Source organism: Microtus ochrogaster, chromosome 5 (assembly GCF_000317375.1).
Source record: "Microtus ochrogaster isolate Prairie Vole_2 chromosome 5, MicOch1.0, whole genome shotgun sequence".
In the NCBI taxonomy this organism is placed as follows: Eukaryota; Metazoa; Chordata; class Mammalia; order Rodentia; family Cricetidae; genus Microtus; species Microtus ochrogaster.
This window is the reverse complement of record NC_022012.1, coordinates 69044980-69067028: the sequence shown is the minus strand read 5'-3', so window position 1 is coordinate 69067028 and position 22049 is coordinate 69044980. Positions and strand designations below refer to the sequence as shown.

Below are 22049 nucleotides of genomic sequence, written 5' to 3'. Positions count from 1 at the left end.
AATTAGGTCTTCCCCCTACCCCCAGAGGTAGAACCCCTAAACCACCTCCCCTAGACCTCCCCTAGGTCCCAAGGCCACCAGCTGTACACCTGTAGTCTCCCATAGGAGCATTAGACAGGGTCTCTTTTAGCCAAAGCTGGCCTTAAACTTTTGATCTTCCTACTTCTACTTTCATAGTGCTGGGTTTACAAGCGTGGGCCACCATGCTGGTTCATACGGTGCAGGGAACGGAACCCCAAGGCTTGATGAATAGTAGGCAAAGTACTATATATCTATCGACTGAGCTGTATCCTGAGCCCTGGGGCAGCTCACTCTGTACAAGAAACTTTCACAATGAAATAAAACACAGAAGCAAGAAACTGTGAATAGAACCAAGTCACTTGAGCCCACCGGAGCAGGGGTGTGACCCACACTCACCTGATCCATTTGCCTCCACAGATCCTTCCGGCTGGTGGACGGGTAGACTGCGAGGCAAGCAAGGCCTGTTTCCCAACAACTATGTCACCAAGATCTGAGGCGCCCAGAGACTGATGTGTGGGCAGAAGAGCTCTAAGCGTGGACTGGGGAGGGGACTTCCTGGGGTCTCCCCTTCTGATCCACAGTGAGCTAGCACCTTCCCCATGGAAGACACAGACAAAGTTGGATGAGGACCAAGGAGTGTCACTCCATAAATAACCCTAAAAGGTAGCCTTATCCCCAGGACTGCAAAAACAACCACCCACTAAGATTTATTTATTTGTATTTAAATCTGGTGAGAGGAGCAGGGGCCTGCTTGCTCACTAGGGCGGGCAGGGATCTAACCCATGCCCCTAGTTCACTCCACTGACCCAGGGGACAGCAGGTGGCCACTCTTGACAAGTGCCTTTGGTTGAAGAGCACATTTTATTCCTTCCTCTTCCACACCTGATACATTCCTCTCTGTCAACCCTCCTTCAGGGAGGACCTGCCCTCTGGAGGCCGGACTTGGTGTGAACAGGCACTCCTGTGTCAATGCCAAGGACAGGCCCTTCCTCAGAGCCCACGGGAGGGAGCTAGGGCCACTAAGACTGCTGGTAGGGAAGGAGCTGGATGCTAGGCTGTTGATCTTTCTTTCTCTTGGTCTTTGGTTATAATGTGGCTGGCCCATGTTGGTTTTATGTTTAACGCTGTGCTTATAATAAGAAAGATCTCCTCCCCCCAAGCTGTACATTTATAAAAAGTGATCATATACTGTATATAGAAAAATCTAGAAGCACGTATGAATGCAGCAGGTAGTATTCCACTGTAACCATTCATGAGGTAGGTTTTATTACAGGACTTGCACCAGGTACTTACAGATGTGCCCTCTCCTCTTGGCCTATAGAAGCAGTCACTGCATTCCTGCACGGCCCCGCAGACCCCTCCCCCTTATCTTTTCCCTGTAGGTAATTCTCCTGTGACCCTTCTGCCACCCTGCCCTACCTCCTAAATAAACATAAAGGAGTCAGTGAAATGCCTTGTTCTTTCATGACATTTATTGTGGGTTATAATCCCTACCACCCCTAAAAAGGATGGTACAGTCAAACCGACTATTGTTTCTCCAGTTTACATGGTTGTAACAAATACCCAGGATGAGCAGCTTGTGGGCAGGAGAACTTAATCTCAGTTCATGGTTTAAGAGGTCTCTGTTCATGCTCCCTACTCTTGAAGTCTAAGGAGAATCAGACGATTAAAAAGGGGGCTGGAGAGACGGCTCAGCAGTTAAAAACACTTCCAGAATGCCGGACTGTGGTGGCACACACCTTTAATCCCAGCACTTAGGAGGCAGAGGCAGAGGCAGGTAAATCTCTGTGAGTTAGAGGCCAACCAGGTCTGAAAAGTGAGTTCCAGGATAGCCAGATGTTGGAGGAGGCCTCTTGTTGGTTCCCAGCTGCTCAGCAGCTCACACCGAAAACAATCACACAGAAACTGTATTATTTAAATCACTGCTTGGCCCATTAGTTCTAGCTTCTTATTGACTAGTTCTTACATATTAATTTAACCCATCTCCATTAATCTGTGCATCACCACAAGGTCGTGGCCTACCAGCAAAGTTTCAGCACATCTGTCTCCAGCAGCAGCTCCAAGGCTTCTCTCTGACTCTGCCTCCTTTCTCCCAGCATTCAGTTTAGTTTTCCCCACCTAGCTCTGTTCCCCTGTAGCTCTGCTGTAGACCTAAAGCAGTTCCTTTATTAACCAATGATATTCACAGCATACAGAGGGGAATCCCACATCAGTCAGAGAAACTGTGGGGGTGGGGGAAGGAGAGAGAGAGAGTCTTGTTCAGTTCTTAGCACACCCATGGTGGCTCACAACCATCTGTGACTCCAGACCCTGGGGATCTGACACCCCCTTCTGGCCTCCACAGGCACAAGGCATACAAATGATTTACAGCTATACATGCAGACAAAACACCCATCACATTTAATAATAACTTTCAAATGATTAAAGAAGAACAGGCGCTGGGCGGTGGTGGCGCACGCCTTTAATCCCAGCACTCGGGAGGCAGAGGCAGGCGGATCTCTGTGAGTTCGAGACCAGCCTTGTCTACAAGAGCTAGTTCCAGGACAGGCTCCAAAACCACAGAGAAACCCTGTCTCGAAAAACCAAAAAAAAAGAAAAAAGAAAAAAGAAAAAGAAAAGAAAAACAGGCAACTCCATAAACTCAGTGGGGTGATGAATGAATGCCTGTAATCCCAGCAATTGGGAAGTACAGGTCGGAGGATCAGAAGATTCTCCATTACACAGACAGCCTGGGACATGTGAGATCCTGTCTACAAACAGAACGTCCAAGGAAAACCCAAAGGCTTCAGAAACGACCACCTCTGTGCCAGAGACTGCACTGAGTGTTGGCTTGATCCATCACAACCCTGTGGGGCAGTTCCAGCCTCATCCACATGGGTACCATCTGCACCGCAGCAGTCAGGCAGCTAACTGGAAAGCACACCCAGGCCACCGCCTGTGAGGAGTGCTCCCTTATTCCTTCCTGAAGACACCCATCCTCTAATTTTAGGATGCCGGGGTTTATCATAGCATAGTTTTTATTCTTACTAGTTACTTAACATGTATAACTATAACTTTAGCTTTGGGTGCTGACGGTGTGGCATGAGACTCTTCAGAGTGCTTCATGACACCCTAGAAACTCCCAAGTCAGGGCATTTAATATGTAGGGGAGAAATATAACCATGTGTGATGGCTGTTTTTGCTTGTCAGTTTGACTACATCGAGAATTAACTAAAACCCAAGTGGCTTGGTACACCTGTGTGGGTTGTTTTTTTTTTTTTTTAAATTAAATCATTTGAAGTGAGAAGACCTACCTTTAATCTAGGCCACATCTGCTGGCAGCCTATATAAAGGACATGGAAGAAGAAAGCTTTCTTTCTCTCTTTGCCTGCTTGCCCTCAGTCTTCGGTGGCAAGCCCATTCCTTCACTGGCACTAGAGCCTACTTCTTTGAGACTCTGGCATATACCGAAGACCAGCTGAGGCATCCAGCCTCATAGACTGAGGCAAAGGATTCTTTACCTTTGTGTTGACAAACAGTCAATGTTGGACTAGCTGGACCACAGCCTTTAAACTATGTTAATAAATCACACACACGTATGCACATGTGTGCACATGCACACACACACACGCACACACACTCCATCAGTTCTGGTCCTCTCGAGAACCCTGACTAATACATAAGAACATTATTAACCATCTTTGGAATATACTCACAAATGTCCTCTCATGACATCCAAGATTCCTCTGACTTCCACATGTGAATACATGTGCATACATAATCCATTCTCTCATGGCAGCTGGGGTTGTCCTCTGGTATAAACACGAATACATGTGCACACGTGCATACACAATCTGTCAACTATTGGTGGAAGCTGAGCTCAAGCATCCCTGTGAAGTCATGGACTTTCAGTGCTGGTAAAACTCTGTTCCTTGGTCTCACTTCCTTACTGTTCATTCTGAAGAAAGCTGGTCCAACGCTGCCATGGGAACAAGCTTTACTAACTCAACAAGGGCTATTTATAAAACTGTGTAATAGGATTTCAAGCCATAAAGATGTTCAATTCCACAAAATGCTTGAGACTTACAGACATCCTCATCATGCAACCCTGACCTGTTTGAAGAAGGGGAAGCCCATCATTACTGGAAACAGGTCTTCCTCTTGGGCCTCCTATATTCAGCACAGCAAATCACAGTACACTAGACCGTGGGTTCTACTGTCAAGTAGAGGGCAGCTTTCGAGCTGTGTGGTGGTGGTGCATGCCTTTAATCCCAAGACATGGGAGGCAGAGGTGATGTGGGATTCCCCTCTGTATGCTGTGAATACCATTGGTGAATAAAGAAACTGCCTTGGCCTGTTAATAGGGGAGAACTTAGGTAGCAGAGGCAGGGGAGGTGGGGGGAGAACTAAACTGAATGCTGGGAGAAAGGAGGCAGAGTGAAGGGAAGCCATGGAGCCACTACCAGAGTCAGATGTGCTGAAACTTTATTGGTAGGCCACGACCTTGTGGTGATGCACAGATTAATGGAGATGGGTTAAATTAATATGTAAGAGTTAGCCAATAAGAAGCTAGAGCTAATGGGCCAAGCAGTGATTTAAATAATACAGTTTCTGTGTGATTATTTCGGATCTGAGCAGCCTGGAAGCAACAAGTGACTTCCTCCAACACAGAGGCAGGCAGATCTCTGTGAGTTCGAGGGCAGCCTGGTCTACAAAAGCTAGTTCCAGAACAGGCTCCAAAGCTACAGAGAAACTCTGTCTCAAAAAACAGAAAAAAAAAAAAGGGCAGCTTTCACGGTACTCTTTAGTAGAGGCATTGTTGAGTGTCTTAGGGTTTCTGTTGCTGTGAAGAGACATCATGATCATAGCAACCTTTAAAGAAAGCATGTAATTGGGGATGGCATACAGGTTCAGAGGTTTAGTCCACTACTGTCATTGTGGGAAGCATGGTGGCATGCAGGCAGAGGTGGTAGGGGTGAAGAAGCCAAGAGTTCTAGATCTGGATCTCTGGATTGGAAGGCAGCAAGACAAGAGAGTGATCCACTGGGCCTGGCTTGAGCTTAAACTTCACAGCCAACCCCCAGCAACACACTTCCTCCAATGAGGTCACACCTGTCCTGTCAAATAACACCACTCCCTATGAGTTTATGGGGGCCATTTTCATTCAAATTACCACACTAGGCAAAATGTTTATTGTGGAGCTCAGAGCATTTACAAATCTTGAGAAATCTGCCGTTTCTTGGGTTTGACGCCTTCCCTCAAGACACCTGTTAATGTCTTCTCACATTAAGATGTTAGGAAGTAGTTTCTGTAGGAGATATAATTGTGGGGGCTGGAGAGATGGCTCAACGGTGAAGATCACAGGCTGTTATTCCAGAAGACATTTGGTTCCCAGCAACTTCATGGCACTTCCATGGGATTCAGTGCCCTCTTCTGGACTTCAAGGGCACCAGGCATGCGCATTGTGCACACAATACATGCAGGTTAAGAGCTCACTCATAAAATGGACTATGTTTATAAATTTTCCATGTTTTACATCACCAAGGACATATCACTCCCGGGGCTGGTGGGGGAGCATTTTAGGACGGGGTATAGTTTAGTGGTAGAGCATTCTTGTGCTCCTACGCCAGGCCTGGGGTTCAGTTCTCAGTAATGAAGAGGATGTAAGAGACAACGGAGGTGTTTAACCCACCTGTAGCTAGAACAGCACACCAGGTAAAGCCAACCCAGTTTCACACCAACAGGATGTCTGCCACCTAAGAAGACATCAATCAAAAACTCCCTGCTCACTGGCATGGTCACCCCAACTCGCCTGCTCAATCTAGTCTGACCCATCATGAGGGTCTCTACGACGGGCCTCACGCTAGTGACACAGCTGTTTCTATGAAGGGCTGACAGCACAGGTGAGGATACTCGTGCTTATCCTCCCGTTTTAACTTAGGAGTGGGTGTGTGCGCGCACCTGCGTGTGCCCGTATATAAGTATGTGCACGCGCATGTGGAGGTCAGAGGTCAGCCACAGTACTGTCATCTTATTTTGAGGGACAGGGTCTATTACTGGGAACTGTCTGTCTGAAAAGAGAGTTGGAGAGATGGAGGTAGCCATGGAAAAGCAGACTCCCTGAGACTGGGAGGGATCCTCATTACCTTGGGAGAGGAAACCGCGAGAAGGCATTGGTGGTTCCGTGGGGTGGGATATTTAAATAGAACCAGTGCGGGTGAGGGAAGAACCCAGCGGCCTTATACAAGCAGCCCTGTTATGTTTCTTGGGACCTCTTGTCCAAGATTTGAGAAGCTCTCTACTCAAGGTCATACTCCAGGCTGGAAATCTTGCAGGGCTGGAAAGTGTTCAAGACCCATCAGGCACTCTGAGGGCCCCTTGCTACTGAGGGGACACCCCCAGTTAGCCACAGCCTCCACTGAGAGTTGGAAGTTGGATGCTTTGAGGCTTTATAGCTGGAAGGAGATTTCCCCTTGAGAACCAGGGTGGAGACTTAGGCCATCATTCCTAAACCAAGAGACAGAGAAAACCCAACCCCAAGAAACTGGCTGTCTTCCTGGGGAGGAAGGAGAGAGAGCACAGATTCCACATTCAATACACCTGGAAAAGGTAGGTGGGGATGGTCACGCCTCTGCTTGCTGGCTTCCTAGCCCACACCTGCCTCTTGAGCCGGGAATAGCTAAGTGGAGGTATCTGGGATTTGGTTTTCTGAAGGAAGGGAAGACTTGTTCAGCCTTTTCAGTTTTTTGTTTCTTTCTTTTTGGGATCATGGGGTTTGAGACAGGGTTTCTGTGTAGCTGCTTTTGGAGCCTGTCCTGGAACTCACTCTGTAGACCAGGCTGTCCTCAAACTCACAGAGATCCGCCTGTCTCTGCCTTCCAAGTGCTGGGATTAAAGGTGTGCGCCACCGCGGCCGGACCCAACTTTCTATTTCCTGAGCCGTTCAGTAATCTCAAATTCCCAGATGTACAGGTAAGGAGTGCCACCAAACTTGCTGTGCATTCGAGGTGGGAAGTGCCTGAAGTTCAAAATGGAGGTCGGCAAATCCTGTCTCCACACTGTACGCCTGAAGGGCTTTAGCTGTTCGGAACCTGAAACCTACACAGGCTGCTGGAAGCTTGCCTTGTTCTTCTCTCAAGAGAGAGATGAACCGCCTGTCTCAAAGCGTCCTCAGCGTAGGTGAACTCAAGAGAAGGGTGGCAGGAACAGAATCTCCCTGAGCTGGACTCTGAGGGAGATAACAGCTCAAAGCCGCAAACTCGCTCAGCACACGCTCCTCCAGCCCAGGTGCGCCCCGCCGCAGTAGACGCTGCAGCACAGTCTGCAGCTCTCTCGGCTTATGGCCGCAGGGCTGTTGCCTCAACACTCAAGAGGGCCTGGCTTCCACCCCCAGGACTGCAGCAGTCAGCCATAGAGGACTCTCCACCTCGGGATCAGATTTCCAGGTGCCAGTAACAGCTGAAGGCCAAGCAGGACCAGCTTGCTTGGCAGGGAGGGAGGGAGGGAGGGAAGCTGTTGTCTCTATGAACAAATGTTTTCTGTGGTTCTCCTTTTTTTTTTTTTAACTATTTCTATTTTCTTATTAATTAATTAGTTTCCCAGCCCAATCACTTTTCTCCTCCCCTGCCCACACCCACTCCTCCTTTCTCTTCAGAAAAGGGCAGGCCTCCCTGATGGATATACAAATCATCCAACCATGGCATATCAAGTTGCAGTAAGATTAGGTAGATACCTCTTCTCCTATTAAGGCTGGAGGAGACAACCCAGTAGGAGGAAAGGGTCCCCAAAGCAAGTAACAGCGTCAGAGACAGCCCTGCACCCATTGTTAGGAGTCTCAAAAGAAGACCAAGCTACACAACTTGGTGGTTCTGTCTCTGCGAGCCCCTATGAACCCAGGTTAATTCATTCTGTGGGTTGTTTTTTTTGTTGTTGTTGTTGTTTTTTGTTTTTTTTTGTTTTTTTGGTATTTTGTGGTATCCTTGGTCCCTCCGGCTCCCATAATCCTCCCTCCCCATTCTCCACAGGATTCCCCAAGCTCCACCTAATGTTTGGAAACATCTGTTTCCATCAGTTGTTGGATGAAACCTCTCTGATGACGACTGGGCTAGGCACCATCTATGAGTACAATGAGTGTCGTTAGGAATCATTTCATTGCCTTTTCTTTTCCTGCCAGTCATGTTTGGTTCTGTCCAGGTCTCTGGGCTGTCCAGCCTCTGGGTCATGACTCTCCAGGCAGTGTCAGGGGTGGGTTCCCTCTCATGGTGTGGGTCTCAAGCTGAACCAATCACTAGTTGGCCACTCCCATAATTTCTCACACCCTTGTCCCAGCACATCTCATAGACAAGGCAAATTGTAGGTCAAAGGTTACTGGCTGGGTTGAGGTCCCAATCCCTCCACTGGAAATCTTGCCCGGTTACAGGAGATGTCCTGTTCAGGTTCCGTATCTCCCTTTGCTGGGAGTCTTAGCAAGGGTCACCCTCCTATATTCCTGCGAGCTTCCATTTCACTAGGTTTCTAGCGCATTCCAGAGATGCTCCTAGTTCCAGCTGTCTTTCCCGAAATCTCTACCTGGATTCCATGGGAATCCCTCCTGTCCCCATGCCTCCCATTACCATATAGACCCTCCCCGCTACCCCGTCCCTCTGTGATGTCTATTCTATTTCCCCTTCACAGTAAGACTTTTGTATCCCTAGTTCAGCCTTCCTTGTTATTTAGCTTCTTTGGGTCAGTGGATTGTAGCATGGTTATCCTTTCTTTTATGGCTAATATCTACCTACAAGTGAGTACATCCCATGTTTGTCTGGGTTACCTCACTCATTACGAGGCAGGATTTCTCTGTGTAACCCTGGCTCTCCTGGAACTCCCTTGCTCATCTGCACACCAGGCGGGCCTGGAAACTCAGAGATCTGCCTGCCTCTGCCTGGGATTAAAGGCGTGTCCACCACCTCCTAGCTGGGTCTTGGTGCCTGCGCTTAGGGCCAGCATCCCTAAGTCTATTTCTCTCTATTCTTTCCTCTTTGATGGCTGCTTTTGTTTCTGCCCTGGTGCAACCCTGCTTTTATTTTCATTTTTCGGTTGCCATAATCTAAAAAGGTTGAGGATAAAGGGCATTCCATAGTATTTAGATTATGGGTAAATTACTCAGAGTGGATCTGAATGCTTATCATGATTGCTTTCAGATTATAAATTAGAGAAAAAAAAGTCAAAGGAAATGTTTACTCCAAGAGGGTTTTTAAATGCTGGGTCTTTTTCCTCTTTTTTTTTCTTTTTTTTTTAAATATTTATTTATTTATACAATATTCTGTCTGTGTGTATGTCTACAGGCCAGAAGAGGGCACCAGATCTCATTACAGATGGTTGTGAGCCACCATGTGGTTGCTGGGAATTGAACTCAGGACCTTTGAAAGAGCAGGCAATGCTCTTAACCACTGAGCCATCTCTCCAGCCCCTCTTTCTTTCTTTTCAAGGCAGGGTTTTTCTGTGTAATAGTCCTAGAACTCATTTTGTAGACCAGTCTGTCCCTGAACTCACAGAGAGCCACTTGCCTCTGCCTCCTGAATGCTGGAATTGAAGGAGCAAGCCACCTCTGCCCGGCTTGAACGCTGGATCTTGCACAGGCAGGATAATATCAAGAATTCATTAAGGTCAGAGGGTATTGAAGAATCACATAGAACAAATATTGTAAATAGGTTTTACCCCTTTCCATGGTCACTAACCAGGAAGAAGAGGATGCAGGCCTCCTATGCCCATGTCGGTAAAAGCATCCGAGGATGCTCTAGAGAGGGAGACAGGATCTGGAAAATGTTCTAATATATCTTTTGTCTTTTAGATGGGTAGTCATTAACAAAGCCTCCCCTGACTGTACCCTTTGCCATTTGGATCCATTCAATGCACAGGCCTTAAGAAAGGAACACTCAGCATTTTTAACACACGGGCCTGACCTGAACTGGAGGATAAAAAGTGGTCCCTACCAGGGTATGTAACTATTTAGTGAGTAAACCAACAAGGTACAAAGTCTCCACAGCCGTGAGCCGAACCTGGTGTGTGCTGAGTTAGATGGACCAGTTCCTTGCTGGGTGAAGCTTGAGAGGCTCCTGCAGGTCACAGGCTTCCTAAGTGTGTCACAATTAAGTGTTATCAACAGGAAGCACTTTCAGGGCAGTCCCCAGAGGCAACAGAGGGTGTATTAGATGTCAAGTTACTCAAGAGAACAGGAATTGGTTAGTCACTGGGGCTCTGAAGTCGGTCTGTATGTCCTGAGTACCGGGGGTGATTCTCATTCTAGGTTCTGGTTTCCTACAGCTTTTGGAAGGCAAGAGGGGCTGAGACAGGGTTTCTCTGCATGGCCCTCCCTGGCTGGTTAAAAGGGTCCTGACTATCTTGGAACTTGCTCTGTAGACCTGGCTGGTCTCGGACTCAGAGAATCACCAGCCTATGCTTCCCATGTGCTGGGATTAACGGTGTGTGTCACCACTGCCTGGCACTGGCTTCCCACAGTTAGGAAATGTGTAGCATCTACGTTTTATAGCTCCTGATACTGTTTCTCTACCTCAGATACTGCCCCCTTGGTCTGCCCCTTGCCTGGTCCCCATGACCAAGGGCATCTCCTAAGGCCAGAGGATGCTATCAACCTAGTGAACCAGTGTCCATGGAGGTATTATATTTGGGACTATGACAGTTTTTCCTCTGTGAGGAAATAGATCCCCGACACCAGGGATGATTCTAGACCGCTTCCAGTTGAGGATTGCCCCCCCCACCCCTGTAACTGCTTTGTTACTGGTGCTACTTGCACAACCTCGAAACCCTGACCTCATGGCTGTATAGTGGAACGTGAAAGAGGTGGCTATGAATAGTCAGTTCCCGCTGAAAAACAAAAAGCAAGTAGCCTTGGCTGAATACAGGCCCAGCAAGTGTCTGAAACCTTGCTGGCTAGCCCAAAATGACCCATGCCTGACCCGTGGATAACCTGTTCAGTTGGATGGACACTAGACTCACTGTGAACCTTCCCCAAAGGCCCGCTTATCTGGGGACCAGATAGATAAGTGATAACCACAAGAGGCAAACATGAGGAAGGGCCAACCCCGCTTGACAGTTGTGCTAGTAATTAGAATTGCTTTTTGGAGCGGGAGCGGGGGTGAGGGTAGTGCACACCTTTAATCCAAGCACTCGGGAGGCAGAGGCAGGTGGATCTCTGTGAGTTCAAGGCCAGCCTGGTCTACAGAGCTAGTTCCAGGACTCACACAGCTACTGAGAAACCCTGTCTCAGAAAGGCAAGCAAAAAAGGAATTGCTCTCTGGAATTTCTGCAAATAACTGACACTAAGATAATTCCTGATGGTGGAGAGATCCCAGGAGGAGGCCGAATCTGAATTCTGAACTTCTTAGAAGCTATTCACGATGTGCCCGAGAGCCAGGCTCTCCCTAGCGGCTCGTCTTTCCCAACCTGGCTATCTCCAGCTTTGCGAACTGTGGTGAATTCCTAATCACTGGCAATGCTTTAACCTCAGGTTCTGAGATTATGCGAGGATATAGCAGAGCAGTGGCCATCACATTATGGTGAGCTCCGTGAATGGAGCCTCTGGTGTCTTGTGGAGCGGTGTGGCTCACAAGTGGGTCTTAGAGCAAGCCAAGTGTTTTAAGGGCTGGCAGCATCAACAAATGGAACCATAGGGGACCTGGTCCTGAGTCCCTATGGCCAGGGACAAGATGGCAACGTGGACCTAAGGAAGACTAAAGGAGGAAATGGGAGATGGCAGGGGGACTGAGCAGTGGGCAGCTGTGGAAATCCTGCTACTTGGTTCCAGACTCCCCTTGGAACAGACTAGACAGTACTAGCTGCTCCCTGTTGACAGGCTGAATATGCATTCAGGCAGGATAGAGAATGAGTGGAGAGCACCCAGACCAAGACTTCATGCTCCCAAGATTCCTCTGACATCACCATCAGCTGCCTTCTCAAACACTAGGCAGTTAGCTATCAGACGCTCAAACGCTTTTCTGTCAGGAGGCTTGGCCCCAATATTTCTTGGGACATGTACTTGCAAGAATTGACCTTTGTTTAGAGTCTTGTTAGCAGAGCCTAAAGGAAAACAAGGTACTAAGTGTCATGCGGCTACCCCTCCATTTACAGGCACCAAGCAGTAGATTGTGGATACGGTTGTCCAAGCCATTGCTCACCCCAAGTCTAGCCAGCGACTGTCTTGGGTTAGGTAAAAGCAGATGCTCCTATTGGATTGATCTGGGTGCTCATTGCCAATCACCTATGACCTTATAAAATTTTAAAGACTCTCGACCCGCCCAGCAGGTCCTAAGTTACTCCAGGGTCTTGAAGAGGCACTATCTGAAAGGCATGGGAGGAAAGAGAAACGGACGCCAAGAAGTATTCTTTTGTCAAGGCATCCGCTTATTGAAGCAAGTTTCATGTCTTAAATACTCCTCAGTAAGGAGCTCGGGCAGGGGGAACTGAGGATAGGGGGAAGGATGAAGGGGGAAGGGAAGGAGGGGCTAGGTAGTTAGGCAACTAAGCTGGGCAGTTTGGCAGCTAAGCAGGGCAGTTGCAAGGTCAGTGGCTAGAACACCTGCTGTTAGTGATAAGCAGCAGGCCTTGAAGACACTCTGGTGCTTTCCAGAACTTTTCCACGGTCAGCACGTAATGTTTTGGCTAACTTTAAGTTTTCTGTCTCAAGATTTTTACTTCAAGGCCCTGTGAGATGCGAGAAAGGAGAAGCCTGAAATGGCTCCTGACAGACTCTAAAAGGAACGCTTGTCAATCCCCATTCCCAATGCACAGACCAACAGCTAAGACTTGTCTGGGGATAAAGTTCTGTCTGCTGCTTAGACCCATTCAGTGTAGAGTATACAGATATACACGGGATACCTTAAGGAAATCAATAGCTTTATTCTTCCTCAATACAAAGCAAAGTTAGGGTAAACCCTTTACATTTCTTCAGTATAGAGTATACAAATATACACAGGATACCTTAAGAAAATCGATAGCTTTATTTTTCCTCAATACATAAAAAATGAGTCTGAGAAGATGTTTTGTGAAGTAAACTAGAGTATGTACAAAATCAGAGATGCCTAGAGCCTGCCCAACAGAGGGGAGGCAAGGTCTTTGATGGTTTTGGAGTTCAGCTGGGGGATCGTGCTGATCTTCAGGAGCCTGCTGCTGGCATACTTGTTCTTGACAGCCTGCAGAAGGCAGCTGTGGTTAAGTAGGTTTCAGGACCGCCCAGCATACCTAGTCTAACCTACAGCTGTGAGGACGATGGCCGCCATGTCCAGCCTCTCAGACAGCTGATGATGCCCGATCCCCGGGCCTTCCCCTCATAACACCTGCACCAAGCGGGCCCCTCCAGCCCTGCTAGTCGCACAGCAGTGAAACAGTTTCAAGATCCGAGGAAGAGGCCCTCTTGGGAGCTGTCTGACTGGTGAGGGTGCTGTCATTGTAAGTGGTATTGGGACTGATGGCACAAACTGGGAAAAGGGAGCTGGAGAGGTGGTTCTATGGTCTTCAGGAGGACCCCAGTTCAATTCCCAGTGCCCACAACCATCTATAACCCCACCCGTAGGAGATTAGACCCCCTCTTCTGGCCTCTACAGGCACCTGGTATGTATGTGACATGCAGACAAAACACTCATATGCATGCTTTTTAAAAATGGAACTAAGCCAGGTGGTGGTGGCGCACGCCTTTAATCCCAGCACTCGGAAGGCAGAGGCAGGCAGATCTCTGAGTTTGAGGACAGCCTGATCTACAAAGGGAGTTCCAGGACAGCCAGGGATACAGAGACACCCTGTCTTAAAAAGTTAGGAGTGTATGGCTACTAGAACTTCACAAATCCCAGTCACTATGCCTCCAGCTCACAGTCACACGAGAACTGCGTGCCAGCGAGATCATGCCGTAAGGGCACCAACGCTTTGTTCTGTCACTGGCCTCTTGGGGTGTGCTGATACTGTGTCCCACAGGCACAGCGCCCCCTCCACCCCATGTTTCCCCGGCACAGGTCCCTCTCCCTTCTCCACATTCACTCACTAGGAGCCTTTTTAAAAGGCCTGAGTAACAATGAGCTGAACAGGAGGCCACTAGAGGGGGCCCTCTCTTCCCAGCCCCACGCAAACAGTCTTCCCTGCTTGCTGTGTGCCTGCTCAGGATGCGGATGCAGGTGTGGGAACGCAGGGGCTGGCTGAGCAGGCACCAAGTTACTTAGCTAACCAAGGCTAACCAATCGGTACATTCCATCCTTGGAGCCTATGCTATAAGAGCATCATGCTCACTAGTAACACACTTCCACACACAGCCCAGAATCGAACGCCTCCCGAGTTCAGGATTGCCAGCACTTACGATGAATTTGGTGAGGTTTTCATTGACTTTCACCACGTTCTTGGCCATGTGCTGCATGACTTCCAGCACCTCACTCTCCATGTATCCTGTGTAATACTGCTGCTTCAAATTCTGAAACACAAGCGGAAGCCATGAAGGGCCCCCAAATGCTTCCTTCCCTGTAGGAGAACACACGCCACGTCTCCTGTGTGAGAGCTGCGAGGGAGCTGGGCTGGTGGTGCAGGCCTGTATCCCAGCGACTGTTTAGGGCTGACAGGACACCATAGTGCAACCCTGTATCAAAGTGATAACAGCTGGAGATACAGCTGTGACGGCATGAGTGAGGGCTTGGGGTCCATCCTAAAATATGACTAAAATAAATTTAAAATTTAAAAAAAAAAAGTGGGGGGTGGGATGGGGCTGGAGAGATGGTTCAGAGGTTAAGAGCATTGCCTGCTCTTCCAAAGGTCCTCCTGAGTTCAATTCCCAGCAACCACATGGTAGCTCACAACAATCTGTAATGAGGTCTGGTGCCCTCTTCTGACCTGCAGTCATACACACAGACAGAATATTGTATACATAATAAATAAATATAAAAAAAAAGCGGGGAAATTTTTACCTTGTAAAATCTAGTCCAGCCCAACCACTTCACCAGCACCAAGCCACAGAGCATGGCTCCATCCCTGAGACAAGGCTCGCTTAGGACAGTAAAAGGCGCTCAGCTCTAACAGACCAAGTGCTCATGACATGTTTGAGAGCAGTTGCACAGGTCTGGAGGGTGCTCCAAGCAACAAGCATCCTTCCACCCCTTGCTAGGCAAAGGCAGAGAGAAACACATACACAAGAGAGTACCGGCCCTCTCCCCAGAGTGGCACCCGCCTCCCAGCCGGGTAAGCAGTGCTAGCCGAAGCTTGCGGGCCTGGCCGTGGCACAGTGAAATTCGGACTTGAGAAGTGACTGTGTCAGTAAAGTACATGCCTCGCAGGCCCAGGGCCCCGAGTTCACAGCACACGGGCTCCAAATGCAGCCTTCTTTTCTCTTAAACTCACCCATCTTCCCTGGCCCAGCACCTTCTGAGCCAGGCAGGAGGCGGCAGCTGCGACCTGAGAAGGGTGGTAATGCACCATGTCATAGTCAATGAGCGCCAGCTCCATCAGGTACTTGGCTAACGTGTGCTGTTCCACGTCCACCTAGGAGACAGCAGCACACTGAGCGCCTGCATTCGGCCCACTCATCTCCCACCAGAAGCTGTCTATGGGAGCCTTCTCTTGGCTGTGCTGGGGTGAGACTGAGCATGAGCCAACCTTCCCAGAGACAGTGGCACTCACCTCCCCGGCTTTGGAGGCTCGCCTTAAGAAGTGGAGTGGCAAAGGCCGGCCTAACTCGAATTTCAGCTCTTTCAAAATCAGAGTCTCCATTTCTCGGATTTGGGAACTGGTGTAAGCATTGTCTGTGATATAAACAAAGTCTTCGATATTGGGGGAAAACATCTCCTCATATTTAGAAGCCAAGAGCAGAGCTGTGATCCCAACCAGCTGCAGCTTCTTCCGGCAGACGGGCTGAGCCTGATTGAAACAAACACATCTGGAGTCACCACTGATCAGATTCCACCAGAGCTCTGGGCGGATGGGGTGACGGAACCAAGTTCTTACAGGACACAGGAGACCTGAACCGTGGCAGTAAGAGCAATCACTGGGCGGGGAATAGCGGTAAGATTCCAACACACCATCTCACTGGGTCCTCCCAGAGGACCTGACGCCAGAGATTTGGGTGGTCCCAAATGTCTGCACGACCTTGACTTGGTGCTTGGTGTGCTCTGCAAGTCACAGCAAAAAGTGAGAACTGAATGGCAGGCTGAAATATTCCCTACTCAAAAGTACACCTTGAAAAGCCTCTTGTTCAAACAAATTACCACACGCATACAAAAATCTCTCCCCAATGCTTCAGAGTTGGGGGAAAAACCTCAGTGAGCTAAAGTATGTGCTTTAAACTTCCTAAAACAGACTGGCGAGATGGCTCGGCGGTAAAGGCTTGACAACTACCACACCTGGATCTGAGCCTGAGCCCCGGCATCCACAAGGTGGAAGGAGAGAAGCAGCTCTCAGAGCCGTCTCTCACCTCCACAGGGGCTGCCACACTAAGTACACGGAATTCTTCTTTTTTTAAAAAAAAAGATTTATTATTACGTATACAGTGTTCTTCCTGCACATCAGAAGAGGGCACCAGATCTCATCACAGATGGTTGTGAGCCACCATATGGTTGCTGGGAATTGAACTCAGGACCTCTGGAAGAGTAGCCAGTGCTCTTAACCTCTGAGCCCCAGTAAATGTAAATGTCTTAAAACAAGAGGTAAGGAGGGGAATGGAGACACCTCAGTGGGTAAAGGCACCTGCTGCTGCCAAGCCTGATGACCTGAATTCAATCCCTGGAACCCATATGGCACAGAGGTGAGAACCAGCCCCCAAGTTGTCTTTCCTACCTTCATCCTATGGCATACCCACACCCCAAACATACACAAGTAAAAAGTGTGGGTTTAGTTGTTTTTAAAAATTATTTACTTTATGTGTGTTGGTGTTTTTCCTACATGTATGTCTGTGTGACAGTCTCAGATCCCTGGAACTGACTAGAGCTCCAGACAGTTATGAGCTGCCAGATGGATGCTGGGAACTGAACCCAGGTCTTCTGGAAGGGCAGCCAGTGCTCTTAACCACTGGGCCATCTTTCCAGCCCCTTTAGTTTTTTTAACTGGGACTTTGCTTTTCTTGCTTCTGCTTTCATTACTGGAAGTCTACACACAAGATAATACTGTATTTTCCTGCCCAGTGAGTATACTGAGAACCACTCAATCTATTAGTTAGTATTTGAAAGTATTTTAAGTGATAATTATCACCATATTGTTAGAGCAGAATCTGTATACTTGGCCTAACCATTTACTATGAGTATTGACTTTTAAGTCAGTCTTTGTCGCGAGAGTGTTGTGATGCATAACACTCTGGCTGTTTACCACTGAGCTCCACCCCCAGCCCTGGGATGCCAGATAGAGTGGCTGCTTTGCCTAGCAGGCTCAAAGCTGTGGGGCTCCAGCAGCAGCAGCCTGCAAGTAAAGCAGATATCTGATACCTCTGCTAGGCACTCAGTATCTTGTGCATTATTTTACACTGACGAATATTTCAAAGGTGGCTGAGGGTCTCAGCCACTCCCTACATCCCTCCCTCTATGCTCTGGGTTCTCAGTCTGTTCTACACTGGTATCCCTGCTCTTTGTTTTGGGAAGGATTTGACCTCTTTTTGCATTTGTTTTCTTGAAAGATTTATTTGTTATTATCTATCTAGTGTTCTGCCTGCATGTATGCATGTATGCCAGAGAGGGGACCAGATCTCATTCTGTATGTTTGTGAGCCACCATGTGGATGCTGGGAATTGAACTCAGGACCTCTGGAAGAGCAGACAGTGCTCTTAACCTCTGAGCCATCTCTCCAGCCCTCTATTGCATTTCTGTGGTGATTCATTACCACAGCTAGTTAGAAATCAAGATTCTTAGCTGGGCGGTGGTGGCGCACACCTTTAATCACAGCACTTGGGAGGCAAAGACAGGTGAGTTCAAGGACAGCAATTACACAGAGAAACCAAGATTCTCTCCCTCAGCTCTGAGATGAGGGAGCATGGCCACTGAGTGCATCAGATAGTGAAAATGGTGTGGGCACCAGCAGAGGCTTCGGCTCACTTCTGTGCCATGTGATGGTTTATTTCCCTAATAAACGACCACAGCTATGCAGGACCCATACAGTTTCCTGTAGAAGCCTAAACTTGCAATGAACTTGAACCAACCAGTCCACCAAGATGGCACGCATACATCCGTTTATATCTCTTCCATCTAAGAAGTGCAGGTTGATGGACTGCAAAACCAAAACCAAAATGCCTGTCCTTATGTGACAAGCTGTAGTCAAAACATAAACATACTGAAATTAGTAGATAAAACTACCTTTAGCCTTGCAATACAAGGTATACATGCAAGACCTCACACAGTGACCTCAGGATTAGACCTGAGGCCCATCTCCCAAGATACTTCCATTATATGCAAACAAATCAAATCAAAAAAAGATTCAGGAGAGCCGGGCGGTGGTGGCGCACGCCTTTAATCCCAGCACTCGGGAGGCAGAGGCAGGCGGATCTCTGTGAGTTCAAGACCAGCCTGGTCTACAAGAACTAGTTCCAGGACAGGCTCCAAAGCCACAGAGAAACCCTGTCTCGAAAAACCACAAAAAAAAAAAAAAAAAAAAGATTCAGGAAAGGATACTGTGAATGTGTGTCCTGGAGCGAACAGGATTGCCCAGAGCTGGTCAGCAGCATTAAAGGCCTCACACCTTTGGCCTGCTTCCCCATTTTAGCAACTGAAACTCTCTGTGAAACTCTCTGGCATTTCCGCTAGGCTGCCAGTCTTTTCCTTCCTGGGAGCCCCAGCTCAGCTTTCCACTTCACAGGGCAGCCAGCACCACACCCCCAGCTGCACTCACCTGGAGGAACCGGTCCATGATGGCAATGCACATGTACAGAGTTTCCTGTAGAAGCCTAAACTTGGAATGAACTTGAACCAACCAGTCCACCAAGATGGCACGCATTCGTCCGTTTATATCTCTTCCATCTAAGAAGTGCGGGTTGATGGACTGCAAAACCTATTGGGGCAATTCAAAAGTTCAACAAGCTGATGTCATTTCCTCCCCACACCCCTGCTAAGGTCCACACCACTAGTGCAACCCAGACAGAAAGGCCTGCCCACCTCAAGCTGCCTGAGATACTGGTAGATGTCCTTCACGTAGTCACTGCAGAGCTGAGGGTTCTCCCAGTCCTCGTTATCTATATCCTCAATCTTGCAGAGCAAAGCATCAGAGAAAGCTTGGCAGAGGTTCTCTTCCTTCATGGAGACATCCTCAGGCGCAGGCAAAGGATCCTACTCAGGTAGGGAAGACTGGAGTTACTGTGCTGCTGGAGCGCCTACCCCTGCATCCCGATGCACACTAGTGATGCAGAGGTGGCTTGTTTTCTGTCTCCCGTGAGCTTCTGTGTATCTAGTTAACTACTTTGTTCACACAGGAGCCCTCACGCAGTGGTGTTCAGTAACGAATGAGACCACAGAGGTCAGAGAACACCGGAGCTGATGGCTCCCCGGCAGCAACCTCCCCTGCACTCTTCCACTACTCCTTCTAAGTGTAGACCCTGGCAAGCAGAAGGCAGAAGGCCTTATTCCAGTCTGAATAAGGAGACGAAAAGGTTTAGCAGGGATGCAGCCTGGATCTATGTACTTATTATGCCGACAGGGTGGTTATTTGTAAATCCACACAAATTAAAAAGTTATGCAGTTCAAACAAATATTTTCTTTTTGTTTTCTTTCTCCTTTGGTTTTTTAAGACAGTTTCTCTGTGTAGCCCTGGCAGTCCTGGAACTTGCTCTGTAGACCAGGCTGGCCTCAAACTCACAGAGATCCACTTTCCTCTTCTTCCCGAGTTCTGGGATGAAAGGCGTGTCCTATCACCACCCGGCTCAAATAAATATTTCATAATGAAGTATAAACTATTGTTTGAAAAGAATAAGCGGCCCCTCTCAAAGTGCCGAACAGGACTGACTTCTAGACCATGAAGAATACATATTATGGGAACAAAATGCAAACCCAGAGCACAGCTCATGTAAGCCAGCAGGTTGTGTGCTGACTCGGGCCTGCAGTCTGAGCACTAGGAAGGGTAAGTCAGGAGGATAGCCGTGAACTCGAATCCAGCCTGAGCTATAAAGTTCCAGGTTAACAGCGCTAGAGTGAGAAAATGATTAAAAAATAACAGAAAGTTAAAACAAAACCACATAGGTAATTTTAACTAACTTGAAGATTAATAATTTCTAGTCTTAGAGTAGGAAACAGGAGGTGGAGGGTTAGGGAAGAGGCAGTTCAAAACATGATCGGCCTCTTCAGCGATATATAAGAAGGTCCAGGCCAACAAAGGCTAAAACCTCAGAGATTCGGAACAAATGAGATACAGATTCCTGGGTAAGCGTGACCCTTTCAAGGACTCCATCACTGTTCAGACACGTCACTAAGTGCTGCAGGCCCACTGTGCCACCCTCTGTACACTGCGTGAGGCACTAAGAGGATCAGCGCTTAAACATAGCGGGAGCCTGTCTCAAATCTGTAGGGATAGTAGTGTAACAGCTCTGGCTGTCCTGGAACTCAGTTTGTAGATCAGGCTAGTCTCACACTTATAGATTCACCTGGCTCTGCCTCCTAGAGGCTGAGATTAAAGGCATGGACCACCCCACCCCACCCCACCCCCCGCTAAAGCTTCTCCATTTTAGTTGAACACTGTCAAGTCCCAAAACTAAAGTACTCTAGCTCCAGAGCTAAAGCAACTTGTTTTTCTAGTTTCTTGCCCTCCCCAATGATCCAGCACTCAGGTACCCTTAACGATGGCCAGCTGCAGGCGGAACAGGCAAGACTTCTAGTCCCCTTTCTGCCCTACAGCAACCCCAGCCTGTGAGCTGAAAGGGCTCCAACTCTTAAAGCAGAGACCCCGCTGTGGGTCCATCCTGAATACAGCCTATGGTGTTACTGAGTGGCTGCCCCTCTGTCTTTCCTTCAGAGTGATCTCATGGCATGCTGCCCATCCCTCCAAAGCTATTGGGAAGAGCTCTAAAGGTCTTGCCAGTAAGAATGGTGCAGGAGATAAATGTTTAACCTTCATTTGCCTGGTGTGTGTATTTCAAAGGGTCACATGATTATGCAGGAATAAGTGCCATTTATGCATCAGTTAAAAAAATAAATATAAACATGAAATTTAAACATCATTAGTTAGGGTCAGCAACTCAAAATTTGTCCTTAAAAATGAATTATTAAGAGCAATTTTTAAATGGCAGAAGTAATATGCAAGTTAAAACCTTCAGGCCGGGCGGTGGTGGCGCACGCCTTTAATCCCAGCACTCGGGAGGCAGAGGCAGGGGGATCTCTGTGAGTTCGAGACCAGCCTGGTCTACAAGAGCTAGTTCCAGGACAGGCTCCAAAGCCACAGAGAAACTCTGTCTCGAAAACCAAAAACCAAAAAAAAAAAAAAAAGTTAAAACCTTCAAACTAGATTAACAAAGAAGCCTATTGGTTGCCATGGATAACTGAAAGGCCAGTCAGAAGCTGAGGATGTGCCTGCCATCTGACTTCAGTCAGGAGCCCCTTATTTGGAAGGATGGAGGGATGGGTGGGGGCTGTCACAGGGGTGAGCACAGGGAGCGCTCCTATGCTGCTGCCTTGTTCCCTGTTTTGCTGACACAGGGTCTTGCTGTGAAAAGCAGAGGGCTGTCCTGGCCCTTACAGTTCTACTGCCCTGGCTCAGTGCTGGGGCTCCGGGCCACACCTCCATGCTGGGCGATAGAGAAGTGCAGCAGGGGGGGGCTTCATGAGGAACTGCTCCAACAAGCGTTCCCCAGATCAGGGCAGTGGTGGAGCAGAACCTGTTACCGTGACTGTCAGGAACACAGCCCGGGCCTCAGGAGGCAGCACAGAGGCTTAGCTGTGTCCTGTCCATCTATTGCCCAGATTTAGAGTTGTTTCATTTTACTCCTTTTATTTAAACAGCCGAGAGCAAGCCGGGCGGTGGTGGCGCACGCCTTTAATCCCAGCACTCAGAGGCAGGCGGATCTCTGTGAGTTCGAGACCAGCCTGGTTTACAAAGGGAGTTCCAGGACAGGCTCCAAAGCTACA

At 48.4% G+C, this 22049-nt stretch overlaps 2 protein-coding genes across 2 annotated transcripts in view; one reads left to right on the top strand and one right to left on the bottom strand.

The window, feature by feature from the left end:
* The window catches only part of Myo1e (myosin IE), a 195398-nt gene extending 193933 nt beyond the window's left edge, over positions 1-1465 (top strand). The window contains exon 28 of the mRNA XM_013346406.2: positions 439-1465. Within this exon, the coding sequence (XP_013201860.1) occupies positions 439-515 (77 nt within the window). The 3' untranslated portion in view covers positions 516-1465. The remainder of the gene's footprint in view (positions 1-438) is intronic.
* An 11415-nt stretch (positions 1466-12880) lies between these two features.
* The window catches only part of Ccnb2 (cyclin B2), a 16534-nt gene continuing 7365 nt past the window's right edge, over positions 12881-22049 (bottom strand). The window contains exons 4-9 of the mRNA XM_013346370.2: positions 19095-19265; positions 18832-18990; positions 15646-15882; positions 15367-15507; positions 14339-14449; positions 12881-13187 (exon numbers count right to left, since the gene is read on the bottom strand). Coding sequence (XP_013201824.2) covers positions 13077-13187; positions 14339-14449; positions 15367-15507; positions 15646-15882; positions 18832-18990; positions 19095-19265 — 930 coding nt within the window. The 3' untranslated portion in view covers positions 12881-13076. The remainder of the gene's footprint in view (positions 13188-14338; positions 14450-15366; positions 15508-15645; positions 15883-18831; positions 18991-19094; positions 19266-22049) is intronic.